The sequence below is a fragment of the Setaria viridis genome, chromosome 7 (assembly GCF_005286985.2).
Source record: "Setaria viridis chromosome 7, Setaria_viridis_v4.0, whole genome shotgun sequence".
NCBI lineage: Eukaryota > Viridiplantae > Streptophyta > Magnoliopsida > Poales > Poaceae > Setaria > Setaria viridis.
The window spans coordinates 29,325,984-29,352,838 of NC_048269.2; the positions used below are offsets into that span (position 1 = coordinate 29,325,984).

The window sequence follows — 26,855 nt, forward strand, 5'->3', positions numbered from 1 at the left end:
TAAATAAATAAATGTATCTCATAATTTTTGTTAGCACGTGAAAAGCATGAAATATGAAAAGCATGAAATTATCTTTTAAAATATGGCTAGGGGATTTATTCTTTTTTTAAGCTAAATATTAATTAAAAGTATAAATATGAAAAACATGAAATTTCTGCTCAAATATAGTCTTAAAATGTCACGTGAATCCGGTTCAAACCTCGTCAATCCTCTACTTTCAACCTCACCCTGAATTTAGCCAAGTCACTGATTACGTGGTTGAAGCCTTCTGCTTTAGGGGCTTGTAACTTCTAATTTTTACTAAACACATGGCCACAACCTAGACCAAAATGGGTTTCCTGAACTTTACACGCACATGGTTCTTGTTCGAGTTAGACCACGCATAGACTTCCAAAAATCGTGCCAAAGATGGCTGAATGCAACAACATTGCATGTTGCTGCTCTGAATTTTTTTCAGAAAGCACGTCGCTTTTCCTCCAAACTTTGGAGCGCTCTATCTTCCAAACCACGAACGAACTCACCTATGAACCTTAATAGATGTTGTAGCCTTACATTTCAGTCACAAAATTTGTTAAAGCTGGCCGTCGTGTTGCTACACGTAAACCTGAGAAAAATCGATCCAAAGTCGCTGCTTCTGCCGGCCCTAGTTGCTCTGCTCTTGTTCGCTCGACGTCGTCGCCGGCCACCCAGGATGCGTGACGCGCGTCGGTCACCAGCTGCTGGCGAGCATCGCTGCGCCCACGCATCGGCCGCGCGAGCGCTCGGCCTTATCCTTCCAAGTTGCCGCCCCCAGCCTTTCTCCCTCTCGGTCACAAGAATCGGCTAAGTATATAACATAGTCACATAAGTCTTACTGAATATTACTATACTTAGGGTTGTCGTTGTGAGTCCTTTCAGGAGGTGTCGCTTCTCTCTGATATCATATCGGTGGGCTCGATGTGATGTCCTTCGCTCGTCATCGTTACCGCTTTAAATTTAAAATGAGTTGATCGATTTTTGTGTTTTAAATTGTATTTCTTTGTACTTCATGTATTTGAATTCTTTTGTAAATTTTTGTACCACCCTTGTGTAGTATCATTTATTTTTGATGTAAAATCTGCATATTTATACTATCTGCGCTACCGTTATTTGTTTCGATTGAATGGAGACTGTCAAATTAAACCGTTAAGTTACTGAACCGGATACGTTCAAATGATGCCTATTACACTTGATTAGAGTTTTAATTTGGCACGAACCCGTGCGCGCGTCACGGTCCCTGAAGCGCGACCCGTCGTTGCATCCAGGACGAACGCAAGTTGCAGGCGGAGCGACAGGGTTTGCGGATGGGTGGTGGATCCTGCACGACACTGGACCGGGAGCTGGGCGGCTGAAAGAAACCATCAGTAGCAAGTCTGGCCACTCACCATCATGCGTATGATGGATAATGACTCATGGGGCCAGGCCGCCAACAACGAACGACCCAGAAGCAGGAGCACGCCTGATCGTCGCGTCAGTTGTCATCCGCTCCCTTCTTTTCCACGTTCACAAGGATTTTTCGGCAGAGGTGAGGAGGAGGCGAGACCTCGTCAAAATTCAAGCAGGCTGCCGCCTACAATGGCTACACCTTTACTCCACGGTTCCCGTGGGAACGCAGAGAGACCAGAGTCACCAACCGGATCAACTCATCTGTCGGCCTGTTGCTATCGAGATTAGACGATTTTTGACTACTGCGTCAGTTCAGTGATCCATGCGGTGGGAGTGGACCCATGGGAATGTCGAAGTTCGTTCGGACATGCGAAGATGAGAGGATCGAACTGAATATCCGTCGGTCAGTCGGGCTAAGAGCCCGCGACACATGCTTGTGTAGCATGTATGTAGCGGGCCGGGTAGCCACTGGATACCATCAGACCTTGGGCAGCGAAATGATTTCAGAGATCTCTCGGCCGGCCAGGCCGAAAACTGGCTGGCTGAGCCCTTGTATGGAACGCGGCGGATCCGTGCAGAGCAAGGCCCATCTGTGGTAGGCCCTTCTGGCGCGCGTACCATTTGACCTGTCTGCCTTGTGCGTGGAGGAGGAGCCATCTCCGCGACGTGCACAGACACAGGCACACAGCACTGTTGGCTGCCTCTCCTCGTCCGTGCCGAGTCTGCCGACTGCCGGGGGAGATTCCGCGCCGGGAGCGAGCAGGACACACGAGTACACGAACACAGGAGCCACAGGGTCAGGGCCCCCTCCCGTGCCGTGCCCGCGGCGCCCATGCTTCGGGTTCGCGTGGCGACGGTGTCCCAGCAGCCCAGCACTAGCGCCACGGGATGGGACGGGACACGGCATCTGCCATGGTTACAGTGCAGTTCCCCTTGACCCTTGTGATGCGATGCCATTGTCGGATTGCCAGTTCCAGCAGCCAACGCGCGGAAGCTACCTCCTGGCCGATCTGATCGATGCCTGCGAGAGAGGCTCAGGCCTCACCGCGCTCAGGGTCACGATTGACCTGAAAACTGCCACACTGGTAGTAGCAGTATACTACGAGGTGCTGAACTGCTGATGCGTCGTGAAGCCGCTGCACTGCACTGATGGTGAGCGGCGCGTCACCTGCGAACCAGCGGCGCCACGCCAAGGCGACGTGACGCCTGGCTCTGCGTCTGCGGCGAGAGAGCGGCCCGCTTCCTGCCTTGCTGATGTGATCACGGATTCAAGGGACGGGGGCGTACGAGGCTCCGCTCAACCACCATACTTTTCGGCAGGTGACGGCAACTGAAAGCAGGAGTACTAGTATAACCGAACCACTCTGCCGTATACAACGCCGTCGACGTGTGCATACCAGCGTCCAGCGGCAGACAGCGGCGCCGGAGCCATCGATAATTCCGGCATACGTCGGACTCCAGGTAGGTCTGATCGTTGGCAAAATTGGATGCTCCGTTAGCTACCTTCTCCATTCCTTAAACAATGCTAAAATCGGCAAGTTGGGTTGTTACAAGCTCCACAATGTGCATCCCGAAACCATGAGCTGAGCTTGAAGAAGCTCGTAGGAACTTGGCACGGGGAGGCAGAGAGCATCAAGTCCCGAGAGATCCTCGTGTTCCTTTTCAGTGCAAAACTGAAGATATCCCGTTTGAAAGATTTCAAACCAAAACAAGCTGAAAGAAAAAAAAATATAGTAATTCTGTCACTGCCAGTACCAGACATAGTATTTAAAAACATTTTAAATTGCAGTACAGTAGCCCGAAATCTGCACGGATCACGAGACCTATATACGGAGCACCAAACCCACTCTCCTTTCTGGTTTCTAGCAGCAGGGCAGGCTCAGGCTGCCACGTCATCCTACTCCATCGTACTGCCACGGACATGAAGAAATTTGAAAACTTCGTGATGGGTCGTGTCTCCTATAGCATAGATACTGGAGTAAACATCACTCTACTCTACTTCCGTTGTAGCGATTTGACATTGCGTATTGATATTACTTGGGTTTTGGAACAGAAAAAGTGCTGTTCAAGGAGCACGTAGCAGTATTTGCTTTTTTACATGGATGAACATTGATCTTCGATCGGGATCAGAGTTACAGTTCAGATATCACCGAAGTTTTATCTGAAATTTCTTTGATCTGGTTCTAAAAACTGGACTAAAAAGATGGCGCTATATTACAACGATCGGAAGCAAGGAAGGCGAGAAAAGTAATACGGGGGAAGCAACAAAAAATTTGGGACAAGAAGAATCTGATGCATTATTGCCAGCATGGCCACTGCCTAATCCTGTGGATCTCTCAGCACCATGGCCAGCTTCTCCGCCCTGTTCTTGCGGCCGCCGCCGTCCTTCTCCCTCTCCTTGTCGGACTTCCTCTCCTTTGCCGGCGAGGACGGCATGAAGAGGAGCCCGAAGCCGAAGACGTTGATCACCGGATCCACGCGCACATTGGCCGAGTACGACCTCTCCATGCCCCTGGGCCGCGGCCGGCGCGGACCGATGCCTGCCGACGCCGGCGTGCTCGAGCACCGCTCCAGGCCGCGGAACACCACGCGCCCGGACGCGCTCACGCGCGGGCTCTCAGCCGCGACAGCCGGGCGTGCCGGCCGGCAGGGACCGCGGGGACGCCACGGCGCCGCGCGCGGGTTCCTGCCGGAGTCCGAGGAGGACGCCGAGGACGAGGACGAGGCGCGGGTCAGGAGCGGGTGCGCCGGGCACGGCGGCTCCGGCCGCCTGGGGTGCAGCGACGCGTCCGCGGCGGCGCCGATCTTGTCCGCGGCGGATCTTGTCCTGGACATGAGGTGGAGGAGGTTCGCCACAGGCGCGGAGCGTGTCCGCAGCGGGGAGCACGACGGCGGCGGCGGGCGGCGCGCGTGCTTCCCGGAGTCGACCGAGGAGGCCGACGAGGACGACGAGGAGTCCCGCGAGAGGAGCGGCCGGAAATGCGCCTCCCGGCGTTGCAGGCACCCATCCGCGGCGCACTTCTTGTCGTCCTTGGCCTTCCTGGAGCTGGACACGAGGTGGAGGAGGTCGCGCCACCGCCGCCCAGCGCATCGCGGGGCGCGTGGGGACGTCGGTTCTGACGCGGGCTCGACCTCCAGGCAAGGCGGAGGGGAGCACGGGGCAGACGCGGGCGCAGGCCGGTGCAAAGGCACGAGTTTCCCGCCGGAGAAGAGCTCGTCGGCGGTAGAGAGCGCCGCCGCCGCCGCGGGCACGACGCGGAACTCGAACTCGTCGCCGTCCTCGGTCTCAGCCGCCGCCGACGGAGCCGCGGGGCAGTGGAACGTGAAGGGATCCGGCGAGGGCGAGGTCACCGCTGCGGCAGCCATTGCCGGGGGCGGCGGGGCATGAACGAACGCGCGAGGTGGCGTGGCGAGCGGCGACTTAAAACTCGCGAGAGGCAGGGGCGAGAGCAGTTGGTTTGGTTAAGCGGCGGCGGTGGTGGCCGGTGGCGAGCCAGCGCGGAGTGGTTAGCTCCACCGTGTCACGGAAAGTTTCGAAGATATACGAGCGGTTTCGGGCTACCGGGTCAACTGCGCCGCGTTATCCAACCCGGGAAGAGAGCACACGAGGCAGCAGGGAGGAAACAAATCAAACTGGAGCCCGGCGCCATTAGCAGGTGAGCTTATTGCAACCGAGTGGTACGGTGATGGGTGACGCCTGCGGCGTGCCGAATTGAACGGCGAGCATCTGCTTGCAGGTTTACGTCTCCCCATTAGTGAGACACGACGTTGATTTACTTGCTCGATCGCAGCCGCTCCTACTATACGAGCAGGTCAATTACTGCTCGGTGTTGACATTGCAGAACCGGCCTTCACATCACGAAAACGAATTCTTCCTCCGTATTTTTATTTTTTTTTACTTCTACTTTTATTCGTCTCTTGTCTCAAGCCTTCGTGTTGGTGTGCTGTGTGGCTGTGTGAGCCATGATTTTTGGGTCGAGTGATGGAAACGTGACTCTGACGAGCAGCATGCTGTGCCATACAGCCATAGCGTCATGTGAGCTGCGGGGCACGCAGAGGACAAACATTCCGGTTAGTTGGAGCTTGGAGTAGGGGAGCTCATCATGATGCATTTCGTCGTCCTGATCAATTGGGGAATCGCACATGAGGTTTGGCAGACTAAATCGCATCGCAGGAATCAGGATTTCAGCGAGCCCATGCACATTATACTACCACCACACGCATGTACTGAATGCTAATCTCCATCTCATCAGTAAACTTGATGTGATGATCTTGTACTGTACTTCATTTCGCCGCGAGGATTTGCCCTCGCTGAAAATTAAGAATGGCCCATCGACGCGTTGACCAAGATCTTTTTTTTTTCCGAGCGAACATTGACCAAGATCTTTCTGACTCAGCAGACATGCAATGAACAGGTACACTATGTACGCTGCAGTTTGTTTGGCAGAACAATAAAGAGCACGACTGCTGCAGTTCGTACTCCTGCTCTACACGACTGGGACGCCCGCACAAGTGTTTGCCGAAAATTCAGGTGAACAAACGGCCGTCAGAAACCCAAAAAAAAATGAAGAAGTTGCTAGCAATTTGAGTCTCTCTCTCGGCAGTTACATTAATCTACTAGAGCTTAATGAGACTTGGCCCTCGCTCATTGTCTTGATGCAACTACCTTTGCCGAAGGACAAAAGGGAAAGGCATCTAGAGCTAGGTCATGTCTTCTTTACCTGCCCATCAATCAGAACTACCATACCTACTGAATCCGTCAGGTACAAGCAGCAACACTAGAGAATGCACTTCGTTCCACCTTTCTCCAAATTCTAACCATATATTTTGTCACCAGTACGTCGTTTTAGCATCCCAATGATAACATAAACATGAGATGTTGGACACTACTTGGGATCTCTTGAAGTGTAGAACACTACTGCTCAACGATGTCCCTTGTTCTCTGAATATCATTCCATGCAGGCACAAAATAAAAGCTCGTGTAGAGACAGTCATTAGTTCTCCATGCATCAATCTCTCGCTGGGGGCAAGGCATGTGAGGGCTATGAGCAAAAGATGCCCTACCATTTGGCCCGCTCTGGCCGCCCAGAGGGAACAAACCAAGCTTTTGAGGCCGTTTGGAACATGGCCTAGCAGCTAGCCTGCCTAATGGCGCCTTTGCTAAAGCTTTCTCTGTTTGTTTATTTATCTACCTCCCGGAAGGCCAAAAGATAGGGCAGTATAATGTCCTGACGAAGAATGTTCGCGGACAAGGGCAACAGCAATCAGCGAAGGCCCCCCCTGCGGCAATCATTTCAACCAGAGTGTTTTCTGATTTCTGTCCCTCAAAAGTAGTGACCTAAGGCATCGAGTAATGCACTATGCAGTGAGCCATCGCTTCAGTACCTCTTCTCACCATGGATGTATCTTGTCTGCATCTCTCCTTTCTCTCTTTCTTTTCCTTCAGAAATTTTATCACTGCAAAAGTGATTACTGTTTCCTTTGAGAAGCATGAATTAGTTGGTGTGCACATCTCAGTGGCTGCTATTTAAGCAGTGCCAATTATTATTTGAAACATTATACTTTGATGTATCAGTCTGGCTAGTCTATTTGGTACAACTGCTCTATCATCATTAACTCATAATAACTGGATATGTACGCATCCAACTCGAGCGTTTGATCAGGCCAACCTTAAATTAAATATCACAACAGAAGGTGTCCAATTTTGTTTTTTCTGTTTCAAAGAGGAATTTAATTTTCTGTCTGAACACAGAGGATCTAATCATCAGTAGGATGCTGGGTTGGGCTTACGTATGTTTTGGGCCTCAGTGTGTATGCGCTTAATTTTGAAGCCACGATGTTTCAGTTGTGTTAGTCTGCATACTTCCCAATGGCGAATACAATGTTTCAGTAATTGTCACACTTGCACACAAGAAAGATGCCTGTACCAAACAACCATGAAAATGAAGAAATTTTCCAATTCAAGTTTTGCAGTTAGCACATATGATAGTGCAAAGTTCAAACAACTTGATGCTTATAGTCAACACAAGTATAGCTTTCAATTGGTTGGCAAGGAGCTGAACTTTCGATGCAAGGCAAGCAATAATGGTACTGCTAAGTACTAGAAGAGTCCTGAAACATTTTTCTGAAGCTATCCATCGATTGTTGCTGAAGTTTTCCTCATGAAACTATGGTATACGTAATCCGAATGGCCAGCGCAGTTGATTCCTCTCAGCTTCCTGCAGGTTAGCTGCCAATTTGGATCAACGGCTACTATCACAAAATAGACAAATAGTATCGGATGTGCACGTGTGGTGTGGATCTTCAAAGATTCAAAGAACATCAGCTCAGAGCAGTTCCGTACGGGCGAAACTGAAACTCGTAGCCTTATCCGAAACCCAAGCGAGAAGTTGACTTGAGAATTGAGATCGATCGCATGCACACGCCTTGTAATAGAGGGCAGTAACAGTACAATCTTCTGAATCAAGTGCAGCACAGTGGTTCAAAGTAGACGAAAAGAAGTTGAAACTTCTGTGCATTTTTTTCAAAGAAGTTGAAGCATCTTGGGAACCCGGGCGCCGCGTCCTCCACTCCTCCCCACTATTTCCAGCCATCATCTCGTCGCGGCTCCGGTCGCCGCGCCGATCGGAGAACGATCGATTAACATGCGAAAATCGGCTGAGACTCGAGATCAGTTCGAGAAAAAACAAATCGGCCGGGACGATTCGCCTGATGGGCCAAACTGCCTCAGCTGGCCCAGGTACATACGGTACTCGGATGATGGGCCACAGTTGGGCCTTGGGCTATGTGTTAGCCCACCTTATTTCAGCTATGTTGCTGGTTCGCATTTTTATTATTTTTCTTTTCCCCCGAGCGTTTCCTAGCACGGTTTCGCCAACCATGTTTACACAAGTTGAGGCATACAGTCAACACAAGTATTGTTTTCAATTATCACGGAGCTGACCTGAGCATTCCATGCGGGGCAAGCAAATGGTACAGCAAAAGTACAAGTAGGTTCCGAGTCATGAAATAGTGTTTTGAAGCCGCGGACAGGAAAAACTTCCCCAGGAAATCATTTTATATGCGATCCGGATGGTCAACCCGATGAATTCCACCGCCGGTTAGCCGACTGTTTGGATAACCACAGGGAATGCAAAAAAAAAAAACAAAAATCGAAAGAATCTGCACGTGTGACGTTGCATGCAGGGAAAGTTTGACAATTGGATAGATGGCGCCAAACCTGCAGGTTTTGACCGGATTCAGAGAACATCAGGTCGCACGCCATTTCAGCATGTGCTGAATTTGTGCTTGCAGTCTTATCTGAATTTCATGGAAGAAGCTGCCTTGAGAGTTGAGGCCTCACGCGCAAATGCGCAATAACTTGCAACAGGGGGCAGTAACAGTGCCATGTTCTCATGGTCATGGAAGCGGAGCACCGGGGGGAAGAAAATGCCTCCCAATCATGGTGTGCTTGAACTTTGAAGCACCTCTGGGACTGAAATTTGATCGATCTCCATTCCTTTTCAGAAGTATATGGTTCACAAATTTCAGACTTGCCCACTTGATGGTCGGATCATGTTTCATGCAATACATCACAATAAGCATCAGCATGCAGAAATTTAGGCAGCATGCTACCTGCTATTTTGCATGGAAAAAACGAGGTGCGGAGATGATAGATTGCTAGTAGCAGCCTAGCTGGTAGCAGCCTGGTAGCCTTGCCTCACTGCTTTCATCAAGCTTGCTCATCGATTAGATACTTCATGGTGGCAATGACATCTGATCTTCCTAAAACTGTTTCAAGTCATAGCATTGCAGAGGAGATGACCAGAAATGCATTCAGGAGAGATCTCGCTTACGTGTTTGCCAGCGTTTAAGCTTACTGCCAAAGATGACATGGATCAGTTCAGGTGTACCTATCACAATGTGCTACCCATACCTACTCCAGCTGCATCCGCACCTCTGAATTTTGACTTTCACAGAATACTGCCCGGATAGGCGTTCTTGGTGAATTCCGCCTCACCGAATTTTCCTTCCCTGAAAAAGACCGACATGACTATCTCTCCAGAGGCAGGACAAACCTAACTGCTTATCAGTACCAGGTGATCAGAGAGGTTCAGAAAGTCATGGCGAGACTAAGTACGGCACATGCGGTTTTCCACATGTTTTTGTTTGAATTCTCCGCGGGATAAGTCTGCTGATCCACCCGTGCGCGCGCTACCGATGATTCCGATGGCGAAAGCAGCCGTTGGTTCGGTTCATAGAGTAGACTTTCCCATAGGCCTATTTTTCAGGCTTTTGTGTTCAAACTTCAGTTTCGTTGAGATGGGTTTCTGCCCTCCTCGCAATAGCATTCCGTGGCTGCTACATCCTGATATCTCCAATCATCTGAAGCCGCCTTCCGAATTCTGATTTTTCAAATATATAACTAACAGCTCGTTATAACAAATCTAGTTTCGGTTATAACAAGTTGCCATCCTGATATCTCCAATCATCTGAAGCAGCCTTAAGAATTCTGATTGTTAAACATATAAGTAACAAGTTGTGGTAACAAACCTAGTTCATGGCATCAAGTAAGACAAGTTGTCATTTTATTTTACGGTCATTAAACCTCTTTTGGCTGAAAAAGATACCTGCTGATGCTGAAAATTTCAACTGACTACTGCAAGTAGGGCCTTGTCAACCTGCCCTACTCCTGACCTCTGAAAACATAGCATTTCAAACCTCTCTTGTCCTTCTGAATCAACCAAAAACTGGTTTTAATATATTAAACAAAATCCGTTGGATTTCTCTCGTCGACCGTATTGCAATTTGCACACCTCATTGCCATCGATATCGGTTGAATAACTGCTCCTCTCATTTTCAATGGCATTTTAAAATCTTTCCTCGAGGACCGTAAAAAAACCCTGTCAAACTTCCTTCCGCGGTTGGAAGTTGCCGTACGCAAAAATGCTTGACATGGTCTCGAGAACAGTAAAACTGTTAAAAGTTCGCTCCGCTCTGAGTGTGAGGTGACAGTGCTTGGATATCATCTGATGCCGTCGAACATGCGGATGAACAGACATGGTCGGCTGCTCGGCGCTGTCAGAAAACAGCGTTAGTTGGGCAGATTTGGAATAATTCTCTTGGTGGAGGAACTCCCTTCTCTCATTCAGACATTTCCGTCAACGATTTGTGTTCCTTGAGGAATTCCTCGGAGACGAAAAAATGTTCCTCGAGGAGTTTTGGGTTTTCGAAACTTTTGCCCCCATCGATGTCGCTCGAACGAAAAAACGGAAATGCCAAACCGACCACCATGCGACTACTCCTAGCCCATGCCAAGCTTGATCGGTTAAAACCTGCAGGTTTGCCACGGCGTATGCTTTGCCAATGTCGCGATGAGCTCGTCAGGTCGTCAGTGAATTTCATCAGGTCTTGGGGGGCAGTGTGGCAGAGCAAACAAAACGAGGACAGAGGAGCTCTCCACCTGTACCAAGAGATGAGCACCCGCCCGGGCAATCAATCATCCTGTGTGGCAGCCAGCCAGTCGTCAGAAAGAGACGCGGCTGTCCAGCGCTGTACCGTCAGGGTTGCAAGAGGCCAGGGATGCCGGCGCCGGAGCACGACCTCCCCGGTGTTCAGCGGCATGGATCCCCCCGATCGGACGGCATCGGCCGCGACATGGCGGCGTTGGCGCGCCGGGTCCCCGCCGCCGCTACGGCCACACCCGCGGTCGTTGTCTGTAGTTTACACCTGACACGACGGATGGAGCGCTGGTTATCTGAAATCTGGAGCGGGAGCAGCATGGATCGAGCGTGATGTTACCTCTGAATTATGATCACCTGGTACTACCCGTTTCGATCGACACGACCGGGTCCTTTTCGGCGTCCTGGAATCGTGTAATTTTATCGGGGCTGAACTGTCAACTCAAAAGAAGCGATGCAGGAACGGCGCATGGACGCAGTCTACACGTATCCCGGACGTTACGGCACAGTGCGTGGGAGAGGGAGTGGAGATACGTCTGTTCGTACGCAAGTACAATGTGTACCGGCACGGCTACACCCCCATAGGCCCGTACGTATACAGCCGTAGGAATTGAGAACTGGGATCATGGGGTCGACGTGATTTTTTTTTTCTTATGCTGAAAATTAACCGAGGGACATGGGCCGTCGAGCACACCAGCTTCCTGTCGCTTGACTTTGGCTAATGAGATGTCAACAGTGGCAAACCCTTAGTGACAAAGCTTGGAAAGGCACTTGGCTAGATTTCCCTATTTATACCCGACCCCATCGCGGTGCTCTGAAAGATTGAAACTGCTGAAGAGACTTCGGCTCTCAGACATCTTCGTCGACAGGGCGTGTGTGGTAGCTAGAGCCTAGAGGCTCGGGAAGCCATGAGCTTGATCAGCATGATGGAGGCGCGGCTGCCCCCGGGGTTCCGGTTCCACCCCAGGGACGACGAGCTCGTGCTCGACTACCTCTGCCGCAAGCTCTCCGGCAAAGGCGGCGGCGCGTACGGCGGCATCGCCATGGTCGACGTTGATCTCAACAAGTGCGAGCCATGGGAGCTTCCAGGTACTTGTCTTGCCCATCTTTCTGCAACGATCTAGATGGCTGCAGGGCTTCTGTGTTGCACCCATCAACAAGAACCTATGCATCTTGCTTCTTCCACAGCTGTGATACATAGTCCATAGGAAAATTAGTAACAAAAAATAGTGACCCGGAGTTGCAAAACAATTCAGTGTGGAACAGAAGCATTCAGTTTGGTTCTGATTCAGCAAACTGTGCAGTTTTTCTTTTTTTTTGCAAAATTTTAAAAAAATGGCGTCGCCCGGACTCGAACCGGAGACCTTCAGTGTGTTAGACTGACGTGATAACCAACTACACCACGACACCTTTTTAATGTGTGATGTTTTCCATTTTATTTCTCTCATAAATTTTAAGAGGCATTCGTCTCCTCCAAGATTATCGAACATGTAGTTTTCTTTCTTTGCATCTTCTTCGCATTGGTAGCTATGGTTGCATGCGACATGTATTTCCTTTCTCAAGGATGTACATGAACTCATCTAAAACTTTTGTGTCGGTATTCGGTACGAAAGCAAAACGTACTCCCTCCATTCTAAATTATATGTCATTTTATCTTTTCTAGATGCATAGTTTTTGCTATGCTTCTAGATATACACTATTCTAGAATTAGAAAGAAAAATGATCTACAATTTAAAACTATTCGTGGCTGTTTTTTTTTTATCTCAGACGAGGCGTGCGTGGGCGGCCGGGAGTGGTACTTCTTCAGCCTGCACGACCGCAAGTACGCGACGGGGCAGCGCACCAACCGCGCCACGCGCTCCGGCTACTGGAAGGCCACGGGCAAGGACCGCCCCATCTCCATCTCCGGCCGCCGCGTCGTCGCTGGCGCCGGCGCCGCTGCCGTGGTCGGGATGCGCAAGACGCTGGTGTTCTACCAGGGCAGGGCGCCCCGCGGGAGCAAGACGGAGTGGGTCATGCACGAGTTCCGCGTGGAGGGTCCGGCCGTTGCCGTTGCCGGCCGCCCCTGCTCACCTCTCAAGGTACGTGCGCTGCTGCCTGTGTTGTGCACGCCCGTTACAAGGTGCCTGCACCTTCGCCTCCTCTGCCTTTCTTTCGTGTGATTTGGGTGGTGCTTTGCAGCACGGTATTAACCTCGCACGTCGTCAGAAAAAAACTGTGTTAAAAAGAACACCTGAATTACTACCACGTTTGCAAAAGTCACCGGCGCAGGGAAGCTTCGTTGTTGGAAGTTGAAATCCTCTGCACACACGTCTCTGTTAACTGACAGCTAGGAGTCAGCTGCACTCTGAAGAGCCCTCATGTTTCTGTCAGACCAAGCAGTGGATACTGCTCTGAACATTCTGATGTGATAAACTAGCTGTGCCACTTGGCAATCATTGGGGCTGACCTGGTCCAGCCCAATCATTCCAAACCTGGTACACATGGCCAATCCGTCAATCCGTCCCAGGGTAGTTCAGTGGTTTCTTTCAGTCGCCATGCATCAGCAGCACTAAATTAGAAGCAGTGTAGTACGTGCGAAGAATTTGAAAAAGATTTGACCGATTTTATACCCGTTCAATACGCCAAGTTGCCCCGTTGTTTTTGCATCGAGATAACATCAAGTTGATACTCCGGCATATATTCAATTGCACGAGTTCCAAATCCAGTTGATAGTCCGGCACATATTCAATTCTACGAGTTCCAAACTTGCTGCCAGCTGACCAACCAACCAACGAACTGCATGCGTTTAGCAGGCTGCAGAGAGTTCAGACGTGAGGTTGCCCAACTTTGTTTGATCTAATCAATGTCTCGTGGACGTGTACTGAAGCTGTCAGATCGGTTGCATATACATTTCTGGTCATCTGTACATCTCATTTTCATTTTAAAAGGAAATTGTATAGTATATATCTCACTGTCTTCATTTTTTTTTTTTTGGAAAACTTCAGGAGGACTGGGTGCTGTGCAGGGTGTTCTACAAGAGCAGAACCACCACCGCAATACCAGCATGCCCCGACGAGACGTCGTCACTGCTGTCCGGCGAGCTGATCAGCCTGCCGCTGCCGCAGATGCCGTCTGCTGATGCCTACCTCGCCTTCGATCACGGCGCGGTGGCCGCCATCGGCGGCTACTACCAGCAAGATGACGACGCTGGCCTCCCGGCGTCGCACCACCAACCTGCGCTGCCGCTAGACAAGAGCCTGGCGAGCTTCAGGGACCTGCTGAGCAGCATGGTGGAAGGCGGCGACGGTGGCGGCGCGGTCGCCAAGACGGAGCTCCACCAGGACTGGACGGAGGCGGCCTACGCGCAGCAGCAGGGCGGCGTGCTGCCGCACTCGCAGCCGGCGTGGAACCCGTTCCTGAGCTCTGGATGAGGGCACGCGGCTAGGCTAATGTGTGCGTGACTGCGTGGCGTGGCAGGCAGTGTGCGTGTATAGTGGGTAGTGAGGAGCTTGCTCGTCGTCTTCTCTGTAGCTTGATCTGGTTACTTAGTGTGATCTCTGCCGTTTGTTAGCTGTAGGGTAGCAACCCACACGATGGATAGGTGGAATGGCTTGGTGCAGTAACTTTTGTACAAAGGATTGTTACAGAAAATTACTTCTTCTTTTTTGTTGTACCACAATTTTTAACCCTTACTGGAATTTTGATGAAATTCTATGAATGCTACAAAGGAAACCAGGTCTCGGTTTATATAACTTGTGGCACTTCAAACCACCGGGAACAGGAGGACAGATAGAGAGCGAAGCAAGTCATGATCTAGGACAGTTTTTGGACCAAAAGCAACTTGCCCAGCTTTATTAGAAAGCATAACGAAGCAGAGTGGCAATGGACGACTGTTGGCGACACCAGCTAACACATTACAAATTCAAAATGAGACAGCAGCACAGACTGGAACTCTGCTTGACACAAAAACTGGCATTTATCAGCGTTTTTACATCACAATTTCCACAACCTTTACTTAGATCACTGATGCATTTATCAAAGTGAGCAACACGTTACAATTCTTTGAACCAGAAGATGGCATTGCTCAGGCTTGCTTCAAACACATGTTGACAAGAGATCACAATTGGATCTTTTAGATCCTCCTCTCACTCAGGGATCTTAAAATGTTGGCGGCGTGACCGCGCTCCTTACTTTGAACTGGATGCTGCACAACCAACTGAAGTTAGCAATAGTGGCATAGCGGTGCTAAAGTGCAACATAATCGAATATTAGTAATGCAGGGTAGCTAAAATGAAACCATGTGTTTCCAACCAAAATGAACTTACGAAACAAAACTAAGCACTAACGCTGAGTAGCTGAAATAAAACCATGTGTTTCCAACAAAAATGAACTTACGAAATAAAACTAAGCAGTTAAACATATAGTAAGATATTTAACATTAAGATAGTACAAAAGTATGTCTGACGGCCAATTTATTATGTAATTTCTATATAACAAATCAAGTTTCAAATATATAATTGTTAAAACTTTAGAAAAAGTTTATGGCAAGGATTATAAAGTAGTAAAAAAGGAAAATAGAGGTAATATAAGAAGAAAAAAACTAATACCTGAGCTTTGTGTGCTCTGCGATGCAGAAAATCTGGGCACCCCATCTTTGGCTTCAATCTGTCTTTCCATAGGACCGCAGTTCCCTTGGATGTTCATATCAAGGGCGTCAAAGCCTTGCCTGAATTGTTCCACCACCGGTTTCAGCACAACTAACATGTCAATCACGCTACCGAGCGCTAGAAATTCGACCGCACCCTTTGTTTAGGAATGTAGCCCCTGCCCTGGAGATGACAAATTGAAGTGAAAATTTCTAGTAAGGTACAATTATCAAGTAAACTTTATATCTCTAAAAATTGGAATGAGAAGTCATACCGCTTCAATTCGTTGAGATCTATCTCGTTCCGAGTAGCATCCTGAAAATAATTTGTATTTCAAACAATATCACTAACACAAGTAAGAGGAAACATCATGTGGCAAGAGTATATCGGTGAGTCTATGCAAAAACTCTACCCTATCTCTCGGATTCAATCTGAGTGGCCAAAGTTTAGGTCCGAGTTCTCTCCTCCCTTTAGGGTTCACTTAGGGGCTGTTTGGTTCTGTTTGCTTATTTTTAGCACGTGTCACATCGAATGTTTAGATACTAATTAGAAGTATTAAACATAGACTATTTACAAAACCCATTACATAAGTGGAGGCTAAACGGCGAGACGAATCTATTAAGCCTAATTAAGCCTAATTAATCCATCATTAGCAAATATTTACTGTAGCAACACATTGTCAAATTATGGACTAATTAGGCTTAATAGATTCGTCTCGCCGTTTAGCCTCCGCTTATGTAGTGGGTTTTGTAAATAGTCTACGTTTAATACTTCTAATTAGTATCTAAACATCGATGTGACGGGTGCTTAAAAATAAGCAGGTAAACCAAACCAGGCCTTAGGCTTAATTGAATATAATCTAATTAAAAAGTGGATACGGGATGATAAAAAATCATTAACACGTACTAGTTGCTTTTTATCTTTCAAATAGCAGAAGACTACGTAGCACAACTGCCCAAACAGCTGATGTTGCTGTTTTCTCCTACTTGCGCATCAGCGCATGGTGCACAGCTACAACCACGCATGATAGATAGATGCAGCATCTCCCTCTCTCTTTTCATGGATGGATCGAGCAAAGGTGGTGAAACTGAAGTAGTTTGTCGCATACTGTAGATAGGTACTCCTTAGATGAGAAGTACGTACCCTAGAGGAAGACGAAACGGAAGATCAAACATACCTTGCTGTAGCTGGTTGCAGGCGGCGTGGAAGTACCAGTAGGCACTAGTAGAGAATTAGGCTTTAGTCCCGGTTGGTAGGGTGCAAATATCTCGAAAATCCATCCGGGATAAACTAACCGGGACAAAAGGGGGGGTCTTTTATCCCGGGTCACTCAACCGGGACAAAAGACCCCCTTTTATCCTGGATCTTTTGTCCCGGTTGGTAATACCACAGCCGGGATAAAACGGGTCACCCACAGCCGGCACTGCAAAAAAAAAAATTCCCAAGCTCCCAGGAAATATGCGTGTGCGCGGTTCGTGGGATTCGAACCCACAACCTCCAGCCTCGCGCATAGCTTTCTTGCCATCCCACCTACACACCATATCTGAGTATGTAGGGGATGCTATCATTTTGTATTAACTCGTGGGGGACCCTTTTATCCCGGTTGGAAACACCAACCGGGATAAAAGGGTTCGAGGATTTAATCCCCTTCCAGTCAACTTCCAGTCACCTCGTTGGGGACCCTTTTATCCCGGTTTGAAACACCAACCGGGATAAATGACCCCCTTTTATCCCGGTTGGTATTACAAACCAGGATAAAAGGCTCTTGACCCTTTTATCTCGGTTGGTGTTACCAACCGGGATAAAAGGGGGGGTCTTTTATCCCGGTTGGTGTTTCAAACCGGGATAAAAGGTCTCTCAGAGTCTTTTTTTTCCCACTAGCCTTTGCAACCGGGATAAAAGGTCCCGGTTGGTGAGCCCCCCACCAGTGACCGAGTTTTAGTCCCGGTTAGTGAACCTTTTGTCCCGGGCCAACTTTAAACCGGGACAAAAGGGGGCGCATGGAAAGCTAATTCTCTACCAGTGAGGGGAGGAGCTGAAGCGGCGAGATGACAAGCATGCTGGCCCTGGCCCCGGGCGCCTTGCCATCTTGGTGGCCAAAGATCGGAGGAGCGCGGTGCTTGCTGCGGCCGCCATGTCCTTGGCAACACCGACCGATCGATCCTTTAGGATGTTCGATTCGTGGCGATTAGAGATGATGATGAATCCAAGAAAGCAGCGACGAACGGCTTCTGCTCTCCTCCTCCTTGGATTTGGTTTGCTGCTTATTTTCTCTCCTTATATATACCCTAACCAATCGACATATACTCGGGCCGGGATGGGTTCGATCTGTCCATCATACCTGCTTGTGTCCCAACGCGTGTTCGACTACATCTTGCCGAAGAAAAGAAGGCAGGAAATTCCCTGCAGAATAACGAGAAGAACAGAGGCATACGCGACGGGGCAGGCGTGGGCGCTCGGGACTCGGGAGTGGTACTTCTTCAGGCTGCACGACTGCGGTCTGCAGGTACACGACGACGGAGCAGCGTGCCAACCGGCAATGGCTCCACGCGCTCCGGCCGCCGCCAGGACTGGACGACCGACGAGGCAACCTAACGCGCAGCACGGCGGCGTGCCGCGGCATGGAACCCGTTTATGAGCACCGCTCCGGATGAGGGCACAGGGCTAGGCTAACGTGCGCGCGGCGTGGCAGCCATCGCGCGTGTAGTGAATAAGGAACATGAGCAGCTTGCTCATCGTCTTCTGTGTAGCTTGGTCTAGCTAGTGCGATCTCTGTCGTTTCTTAGCTGTAGGGTAGCAACCCACACAATGGCTTAATCTACCAACCTCGTAGCAATTCAAAATTCATTACAAGGAGGCAGCGAGTATCAGAACGTGCTCTTAGGTAGTGTTTGGTTACTCGAATAAAGTGGAATAAAGTGGAATATGTATAGGATAGTTCACTTGGATAGGATGATTCTGAACGATATGATACAAGTTGGATGTTTATTTGTCTGAATGGGATGGTACATGGTTTTGTATGATTTTGTTTGGTTGCTTCAATATTGAATAGAATGATACAGGATGGTACTTTGATTACCTGAATAAATCAGGGTATGGTAACCTCCCTATTATAGGTGGTAACTTTACCTCTAATATAATGAGAAAGTAAATAAAGCTTATTACATAAATAAATTGAGATAAAAGAACGCATCCAGATATAAGCCCAACACTGAACAATGAGTACAGAGACAATCCCGACGCTGAGATAATATCATAGATAATAGTTAAGATAATATCATAGATAATAGTTAAAACATACCAGATCATCAACCACCGAAGTTTCAGTTCATGAGGTTAGCAAAATATTAGGACCAACACCAACAAGCTAACAAATACCACAACACCAAACTTCAGTTCAGGACTAGGTACAACACACAGTCACTAATCGTAAACCGCCATAGATTACAGTTCCAGTGGTTAGCAAAATATTTGGATTGCTACTTATAGATCAGCATCAGAAAGGTGTTCCTTGATGTACCTTGCAACCCATATTATTTTGCTTGACAGGGGCAGCTTGTAAAAGGCCCTTGCTTGTGGTGGATGGTCACACAAATAAGCATAGTAGTGATTAAGATGGGCTGCATCAAATCCAGGGATACTCATCATGGCATCATAAAGTCCCTCAGAAATATCACCATCTGAAGTAATGGCTTTGGTGACATTTGTTATGGCTGCTGCTAAGTTCCCAAGACTCTGGCTAATCATAGTCACCATGGCAATGTTAGGATCTTCAACAGTGACCTTGGCCTTCTTTGGTGGTGGTGGTTTAGTACATGAGGACTCCCCACCAGTATTGTTGGCAGACATTGTCACCTCATTAGGCATTACCCCTACTTGATCATTCGTAGGTGAAGCATCTTCAGTGTCTTTTGGTGCATTCTCCGTTCATTCTCTGTTTCAGTAACCTCTATAGCAAGAGGGTCATTTGCTCTCTTGGCATATGCACTAGTTGCCAAACTATTGTCAAAGATAGTGGCCATCTCATGGTAGTGCTTAATTGGAGTGTTTAAGTAGTTGGCATCCTCACGATGGTCCTAGTAGGCAGAATACATAGATGCCATGAATTTTAGTAAAATATTAAGTATGGCAACAATTTCAACAAACCAAGAAGAACATATGGTAAAAATTTCAGTCCAGTAATAACAATCATATGGCAAGTAACCTAACCCGAATATGACCAATGTAATGCTTGCTCTCAAGTGTTATGGTGCAACTTTCTTTGTCCCAATTAGCTCCACTCAAGCTTTTCAGCTTCACAATCTTTCCATAAATCTTTTTCCACTTTCTGAGATGGTTTCCACCTTGCGTACCAGTGATAAGAACACCCAGACACTCATTCAAAGCCCTTCCATAGGCATTCAGATGAACTTGCTTGAAGTCTGAAGAGGTTCTAGTGCCACTAGCCACAAGCTGAGATAAGTTGACATAGCACTTGTCCATTGAATTGCACCTCCACCATGTCCAGCCAAGTTATCCCCCTAATGTTCCTGGTCCATCTCCTACAACATACAAAAGAAACACAAGAATTCATAATATAGAAAAATTATTCATATTAAATCAGTAAGGATTCATATCAAAACAACACAAGCATTCCTATTAAAACAGTACAATGATTTATATTACAATATCACAATGGTCCCCACTAGGCACAACACAATGGTTCATAGCTGGTACATAAATCTGAAAAGCAAAAATAGTTCATTGGTAAAAAAACACACTATTTATGTCCATAGTGATTTTGACGATCTTCTCACATTGCATCAACAATGAATTGCCTGTTATCAACCATAAACCTATGGTCATTTGCTTGTTGCCTAGTTGTCCTTCGAGGGTTAGGTGTCCAATTGCTCTCTGGTAGAATGAAACGGTCTGTTCCTTGAGAAATAACCCAATTGTGAAGGATGCAACAAGCTAGGACAATATCAACTTGAGTGCGGAAGGGGAAGAATGGGGTTGCATCATCAAGAATTCGAATCTCCTCTTGAGTGATCCAGAGGCACGCTCTATGGTCACCCGTAGAGAAGAGTGCCTAAGATTGAACTCCTCAACATTTTGTACAAGGTTGTTCCTCCGCTCATTCAAGTGATACCGTACAGCACGGAACGGTGGCTTGAATCCAGGTTTGGCTCCATATCCAGCATCAACTAGGTAGAATTTTTCTAAGATATTGCCAAAATGGTGATTAAATAAGGTTCAATTGAATTGGTATGTGCATAAATATATAGAAACAATTATGTTACCATGCGGGACACGTAGTCCATTCTTGGTCTATTGCATTGGCTAAAACCACAGCATCATGTGCTATCCCCTCCCAACCAGCCAGCACATATGTGAATTTCAAGTCAAAATCTACCGCTACCATAACATTTTGGGTAGGAAATGATTTTCTACCACAAAAGGCTGCTTCCATATACTTACTAACCGATGCTCTTATATGTGTTCCATCAATAGCACCAATACAATCCTATTGTTCACATAACAAAAAAAATCAGAAACCAAAAGTTATGACCGTATATCCCTAATCTAGGGTTTTTTTTGTCAGACCTTGAAGTATGGATCCCATCTCGGGTTCCCTGCAATTTTGGCTGGGGTATCCAATGAAGGTGGCCGAATAAGACCATTGCGTAGCTCACCTATGGTATGGAGTACTAATCCAAAGTACCGGCTAACTGTTTCATCTAACCTATTGAAATTAGTACCAACTAACTTATTTCGTAGGTTGTGACCAACTGTATTCAAGAACAATGCAACTTGTTCCTCAATGCACACATGATTAGTGTCACGTAACAGAGAGCGTTCCCTCAAAACTTAGCACAGCCAAAAAATGAAGTTCTCTTAAGCCTTATTATTTTTGTGCAGGTTGTATCATCCCTGTAGATCCTTGTGTTAAGATACTCAATCCTAGACTTATCCCTCTCCTCCATTGGCCCATAAGTAATACATTGCCTCTTATTGCTTAATAGTCTAGACGCCACAAACAAAGCCACCATACATGAAGCTGCATATGCTGCTGCAGCAGTAATAAGCATCAACAATTTTCTCCTAACGAGCTTCCTATGGTCCATCTACATTACCCAAAACAGTACGAAACATGTATCAAGACTTTTAGGGATAAGAGAAATTAAACATTCGTGCTAATCTACTGCATTGAACAAATTAGTTTTGCACGCATGCTATCACGTGAAGCTTGTATTGGACGACAGCAAATCAGTTTGCAATAAAAAAAATAACAAGACTGAATCGCATCTGTATTAATCAGATGCAAAAGAAACCATAGAAGCACCCGAAACCTGTAATGCAACCAATCAACATATTCGTTCACAAATCCCTCAGCACAGCATCAGATTTGAACAGCGCAAACCCATTCTTGGCCTTTGATTCAACCTAGAACCAGACCAAGCAACCAGATTGAGTGGGCAAATAGGAGAAGCCTATACCTGCGCAAAGGGCGCCGCACTGCCGGGAGAGAACGAGCGCCAACAGCAGCAGTCCGTGCGGCTCTGGTAGCTCCTGCGTGAGGGAAGGCTGGATCAGAGAGGGGAGAAGGGGTGGAGGTAAGCAGATACAAGCGAGATGATCCATCCGGGATGGCGTCGTTCGATGTTTTTTCTCGCACGGGAGGATACATGATCTAAAAGGAATATACGATGCCTCTCGATGGTTCGATCCTGCACCAGATTGTTCAAGTCTGGCAGCCAAATGGTGTGATGGGTGGGTCCCGCGTGGCCAACCAGGATAGAACGGTGCATGTGTGATTCCGTTCAGGCCTTAATCTCAATGGCATAGGGCGTGATTGGTTGCCCGCCTCCCACCGTCCGCTGCATGACCTCGAAGCGTCCCGTGCACTCTCGCGTGTTCGGTTGCTCTCCCAGAACCGAAACGGCGCACCCTCCCGTTCCTTTCCCCCACTCCATCCCGCATCGCCCCGTCCGCCCAGAGGGCTCCTTCGCTCGCGAGCCGGGATAGAGCAATGCTGGCGGGAAGATTTGGGCGGAGCGCGGGAGATGGCGCCGTACCGGGGCTAAAGGTACGGGAGGTTACGGTGACCTCCCATCCTCGGCCCACTTTCTTCGCTCCCCTCCTCCCCCGGTGCGCCTTCTCCTCTCCCTCCTCCTGTTCGACCTCAGTTCGCCGGTGGCTCGAGGTACTCCGGTGGCGCCCTGTGCCCCCGCCAGTGCTGCGACGGTACATCTCCCCCTCCTCTTTACGCTGCTTCATCCCCTCTCCCCCGCTGATCTGTCGATTCATATTTTTTTGGTTGGTGTCGATGAACCCTAGGTTATTGTTCTGTTAGATCCGTGCGCTCCTTTTATGGATTTAAGGTTGTGATGAACCCTAGGTACTTTTCTGATGCAGATTTATGGTTCTCACATGTGTAGAGGTCGATCTGATTTTTTTTTTGTTCTTGTACCATCCTACCGATAGGTTGGGGTCCTCCGGCGGCACCCTGTGCCTCCGCCGGTCCTGCGACGGTACATCTTGGTTGGTGCCAATGAACCCTAGGTTGTTTCTGTATCTGCATTTATAGTTTTCATGAACCCTATGTTCGTTATTATGCGGATCTATGGTTGTCATGTATATTTGTCGATCTAATTTCTTGTGTCCTTGAATCATGCCTTACTCCTTTGCAACCAATCACACCCGACTGAGTTGAGCAAAGTGCCTAGGTCGATGATGATTCCTTGCCGCCGGAGGAGCACCTTCGGGTGTGGCAGCCGCGTCTAGGATAACATATAGTTGAGAATGTTTGCTTGCTTAACAACATGACCCCAAGTTCTTGTATACTGAGCTCTAACGAACACTGCATTGTATTCTTAGATATGGACTTGCAAGGTAGGTGTCGAGCTGCGGCTGCTCTTGTTGCCGCTGTTGCTGCATGGTTTTTCTTGTGGTTTAGAAGGAGAAGTGAGGATGCTCGATCTATTACCTATGGACCCATGGCAGAGAGGGATAGAGAGAGGAATAGCAACCATGAATCTGATGATGTGCATTGTGTCAACCTGCTAAGGATGAGAAGGGCACCTTTTTTTTCCAACTGTGTGACCTATTTTGGTCTAGAGAGTTGGTTGTGGATAGCATCCATGCCACTGTTGAAGAACAGGTAGTAATGTTCTTGCATGTAGTGGGACACAACCAAAGGTTCAGGGTCATTAACATGACATTTAGGAGGTCACCTGAAACTATCAGTAGGTTCTTTCATCAAGTCTTGTATGCAGTTGGTGAGTTGAGAAATGAGTTGATTGTTCCACCATCCACTAGTGTCCATCCTAGGATCCTTGGCAGCAGGAGATGGAACCCATATTTCAAGGTTGGTGGCCCTTTCCTAATTGCAAACCAACTGACCTTACCCATATGGTAGCAACCTGTTAATATGGTTTTTTATTTTTAGGATTGCATAGGAGCAATTGATGGGACACATGTCTTAGCTAGAGTTTCTTTGAAGATGCAAGCTGCCTTTAGAGGCAGGAAGCACACCATCACTCAGAATGTACTGGCAGCAGTGGACTTTGATCTCAGGTTCACATATGTGCTTGCTGGTTGGGAGGGATCTGCATATGATGCTCTGATTTTATCAGATGCTCTTGAAAGGGCAGATGGTCTTACAATCCCACAAGGTACCATAACTTACATACACACATGCCAACAATACTTGCACACACTAAACTGATAAACCATCTCCATTTGTTACATTGTCTAGGGAAATTCTATCTTGTGGATGCTGGATATGCAGCCAGGCCTGGGTTCCTGCCGCCATATCGTGGTACAAGGTACCACTTGAGGGAGTTTGGTTCAAATAGGCCACAAAATCAAAGAGAGTTGATTAACCTGAGGCATTCTTCTCTTAGGGTGACAGTAGAGAGGGCCTTTGGTGCTCTAAAGAATAGATTCGGAATCCTTGATAATAAGTCTTTCCATCCTTACAAAACCCAAGTTAAGTTGGTTCTTGCCTGTTGTATTCTGCACAATTGGATACTTAGGCATGGACAAGATGAATATGTCCCCACTGAAGCTGCTTGGACTCCTAACTCCACTGATACCCCCCCTGAGCCAGAACATAGTCCTGACAATGGAACCTGAGCACAACAAAGGGATGCATGGACTGCACAAATGTGGCAGAATAGGGGATCTTCTAGAGTTTAATTCCACTTAAGTACTTGGGGTCATGTACTGTTAAGTAGCATTGATGAATTTGTAATATGTTCTGAGATCTTGGTACTTTGCTATGATGTGTACCTGCAATCATGAACAATACAACTTGGTATGATATTTGCATGTAGTATTTTCTTTGTTGTTTGATTTCTAAGTGCTTTGGTGTTTCTTTTTGTGATGGTATGATGATTAGGACATGGCTGTGATGGGTGAGGATGTTGTTGGTGTTGTCAATGAGGCAGGGGCCGAGGGTGGGGTGGCTGCTGTGGAGGAAGGGAACCCAGCAGCCCCTCCACCCAATGGAGCCCAGCCTGGGGGGCTAATGCAATGGACCAGTGTTCAGTCAGCCTTCATGCTTAGGAGGTTTCATGATCTGGTTGGGCAAGGGGTCAAAATTGACAAAGGCTTCAAGGAAGTGCATGTTAGGCAAGTTGCTAGGATGATTTCTGATTTTGCTGAAGTCAATGTTACCACCAACCAAATTTATAACCACCTGCGCAAGTGGAGGCAGAGGTGGGTTAAGATTGCTAGGCTCAAGGATCTCAGTGGTGCTCTCTGGAATGAGGACCATCATATGATAGTTCTTGAGGAGGAGCATCTGATAGGGCACACTAAGGTTAGGCCACAACTTAAATATATCTCACTGTTATGGTTAATAGTTACCCTTTTCTCTAACTGTTGCACAACCTTTTTGCCCAACTAGGATCATCCTGCTGATGCCAAGTTCTTGAACACCCCAATTGAGAACTATGTCCAAATGGAGGCCATTTTTGGGTCTAGTCAGGCTACTGGTAGGTTTGCCATGGGTTCCAATGAACCTTTAGGTGTACCAACTGACCTTGGCCACCTTGAGAGGGGATGTTAGATCAGAGACAATTAATTTAGATGGAATGAGGGTGATTCTGGTAAGCAAAATTTAGCCTCTAATGGGCTGGACACCTCTAAGAGTTCTGATGATAAGGAAGGGAGAGGTGGTAAAAGGAGGAGGTTGGGTGAGGAAGAATACCAGCTGATGCATGGTATGACTGTTGCTGTTGCCTCTGTTGCAGATGCCCTGAAGGCTCCTCAGCACAATGAGGTTCATGCAGATCTTTATGGTTGTGTCATGTCCTGTTCTGGGTACTCACAGGAGGTCCTGATGTTTGCACTTGTGTACTTGCTGAAGAACAAAGAAGAAGGCCTATGCTTTGTTCAGATGAGTGAAGCCTATAGGATCCTTTGGCTTAGGATCTACCTGAGCCAATCTAACTTCCTCTAGGTGGTTAAGGACTATTATATGATATTTTGCTTGCCTATGCTATAGTCTGACATTTTGGGTTAGCACTGACCACTAATGATGAGGGTAGCGACACCATTTGGAATATTTCCAAGGCTGCAAATATTTTTGTATAGCATAGACCACATGGTTCCATCTGGTAGAGGTGGTTGGGAGGGATCTGTTGGGTGTGTAAACATGAACACCTGCACCTGGTCTTTGTGATGGATGCCATGTCTTTATTCTGGTAAATTGAGCTTTCCTGGTGATTCAAGTCCTGGTGATGCCATTTTTCTTTCATCTTGCATACATGTTCTGAATTGATGGATGCATATGTTATTAAAGGTATGAACCTGTGCCTATGATGATAAATTTATTTGCCCAATTCAAAGTAGATGGGTACCATCACATGACCTTGAGCTTGTGAGTGACTGTGATATTGTTCTTGTTCTTAAGACCTGCTACTGCTTTTGTGCTACCTGGTAAGTCCATCTTTCTTTCATCTTTCCTATATGTTGGTTGCTTCCTTCTGCCTTGATGGTTACTTATGTTATTTAAGGTACGAAAATATACCTATGATGATTGGAATATTTGCCTAATTCAAAGTATATGGGTAGCATCAGATGATCTTGAGCTTGTGAGGGACTATGACATTGATCTTGTTCTTGTTGTTGCCAACTGGTACTGCATGTTCCTTACTTATGGTTGTGCTGTTGCTGAGCTGTTGTCCATGTTGTGCTGCTACTGTTATTTCTATTGACAGTACTGTTGTTCCTGTTGCCATTGTGCTACTGTTTTTGGTCTTGTTTTGCTCTTGTGTCACTGATGCTCCAAGCTCAAGGTCAAGGGCAGATGAAAATAACATCTGAGGCCAATTTTTTTGTAACTTAGCATATCAGACTTGCTATTATCATACATATACCTTTGCAAATTGGA

The 26,855-nt window shown here is 47.6% G+C and overlaps 2 protein-coding genes, 1 non-coding gene and 1 pseudogene across 3 annotated transcripts; 2 read left to right on the forward strand and 2 right to left on the reverse strand.

The window, feature by feature from the left end:
* Positions 1-3,441: 3,441 nt before the first annotated feature.
* Positions 3,442-5,034, reverse strand: LOC117862992 (uncharacterized). The gene has a single exon (XM_034746552.2). The coding sequence runs from the start codon at positions 4,768-4,770 to the stop codon at positions 3,724-3,726; it is 1,047 nt and encodes a 348-aa protein (XP_034602443.1). The 5' UTR covers positions 4,771-5,034; the 3' UTR covers positions 3,442-3,723.
* Positions 5,035-11,645: 6,611 nt separating this feature from the next.
* Positions 11,646-14,499, forward strand: LOC117863142 (NAC domain-containing protein 21/22). The gene is made up of 3 exons (XM_034746740.2): positions 11,646-11,933; positions 12,612-12,925; positions 13,832-14,499. The coding sequence occupies exons 1-3, from the start codon at positions 11,753-11,755 to the stop codon at positions 14,255-14,257; spliced, it is 921 nt and encodes a 306-aa protein (XP_034602631.1). The 5' UTR covers positions 11,646-11,752; the 3' UTR covers positions 14,258-14,499.
* TRNAV-AAC (transfer RNA valine (anticodon AAC)) lies at positions 12,181-12,254 on the reverse strand. The gene has a single exon. It is a non-coding gene; the product is annotated as a tRNA-Val (tRNA).
* A 7,662-nt stretch (positions 14,500-22,161) lies between the features above and the next one.
* On the forward strand, positions 22,162-24,655 carry LOC140223509 (protein ALP1-like; annotated as a pseudogene).
* Positions 24,656-26,855: the final 2,200 nt, after the last annotated feature.

Bases quoted from the DNA above. Each gene is read 5' to 3' on its own strand.
- LOC117862992 (XM_034746552.2), bottom strand. From the start codon at position 4,770: ATGGCTGCCGCAGCGGTGACCTCGCCCTCGCCGGATCCCTTCACGTTC.
- LOC117863142 (XM_034746740.2), top strand. From the start codon at position 11,753: ATGAGCTTGATCAGCATGATGGAGGCGCGGCTGCCCCCGGGGTTCCGG. The intron at 11,934-12,611 runs GTACTTGTCTTG...TTTTTATCTCAG, and splicing joins CGAGCCATGGGAGCTTCCAG to ACGAGGCGTGCGTGGGCGGC. The intron at 12,926-13,831 runs GTACGTGCGCTG...GGAAAACTTCAG, and splicing joins GCCCCTGCTCACCTCTCAAG to GAGGACTGGGTGCTGTGCAG.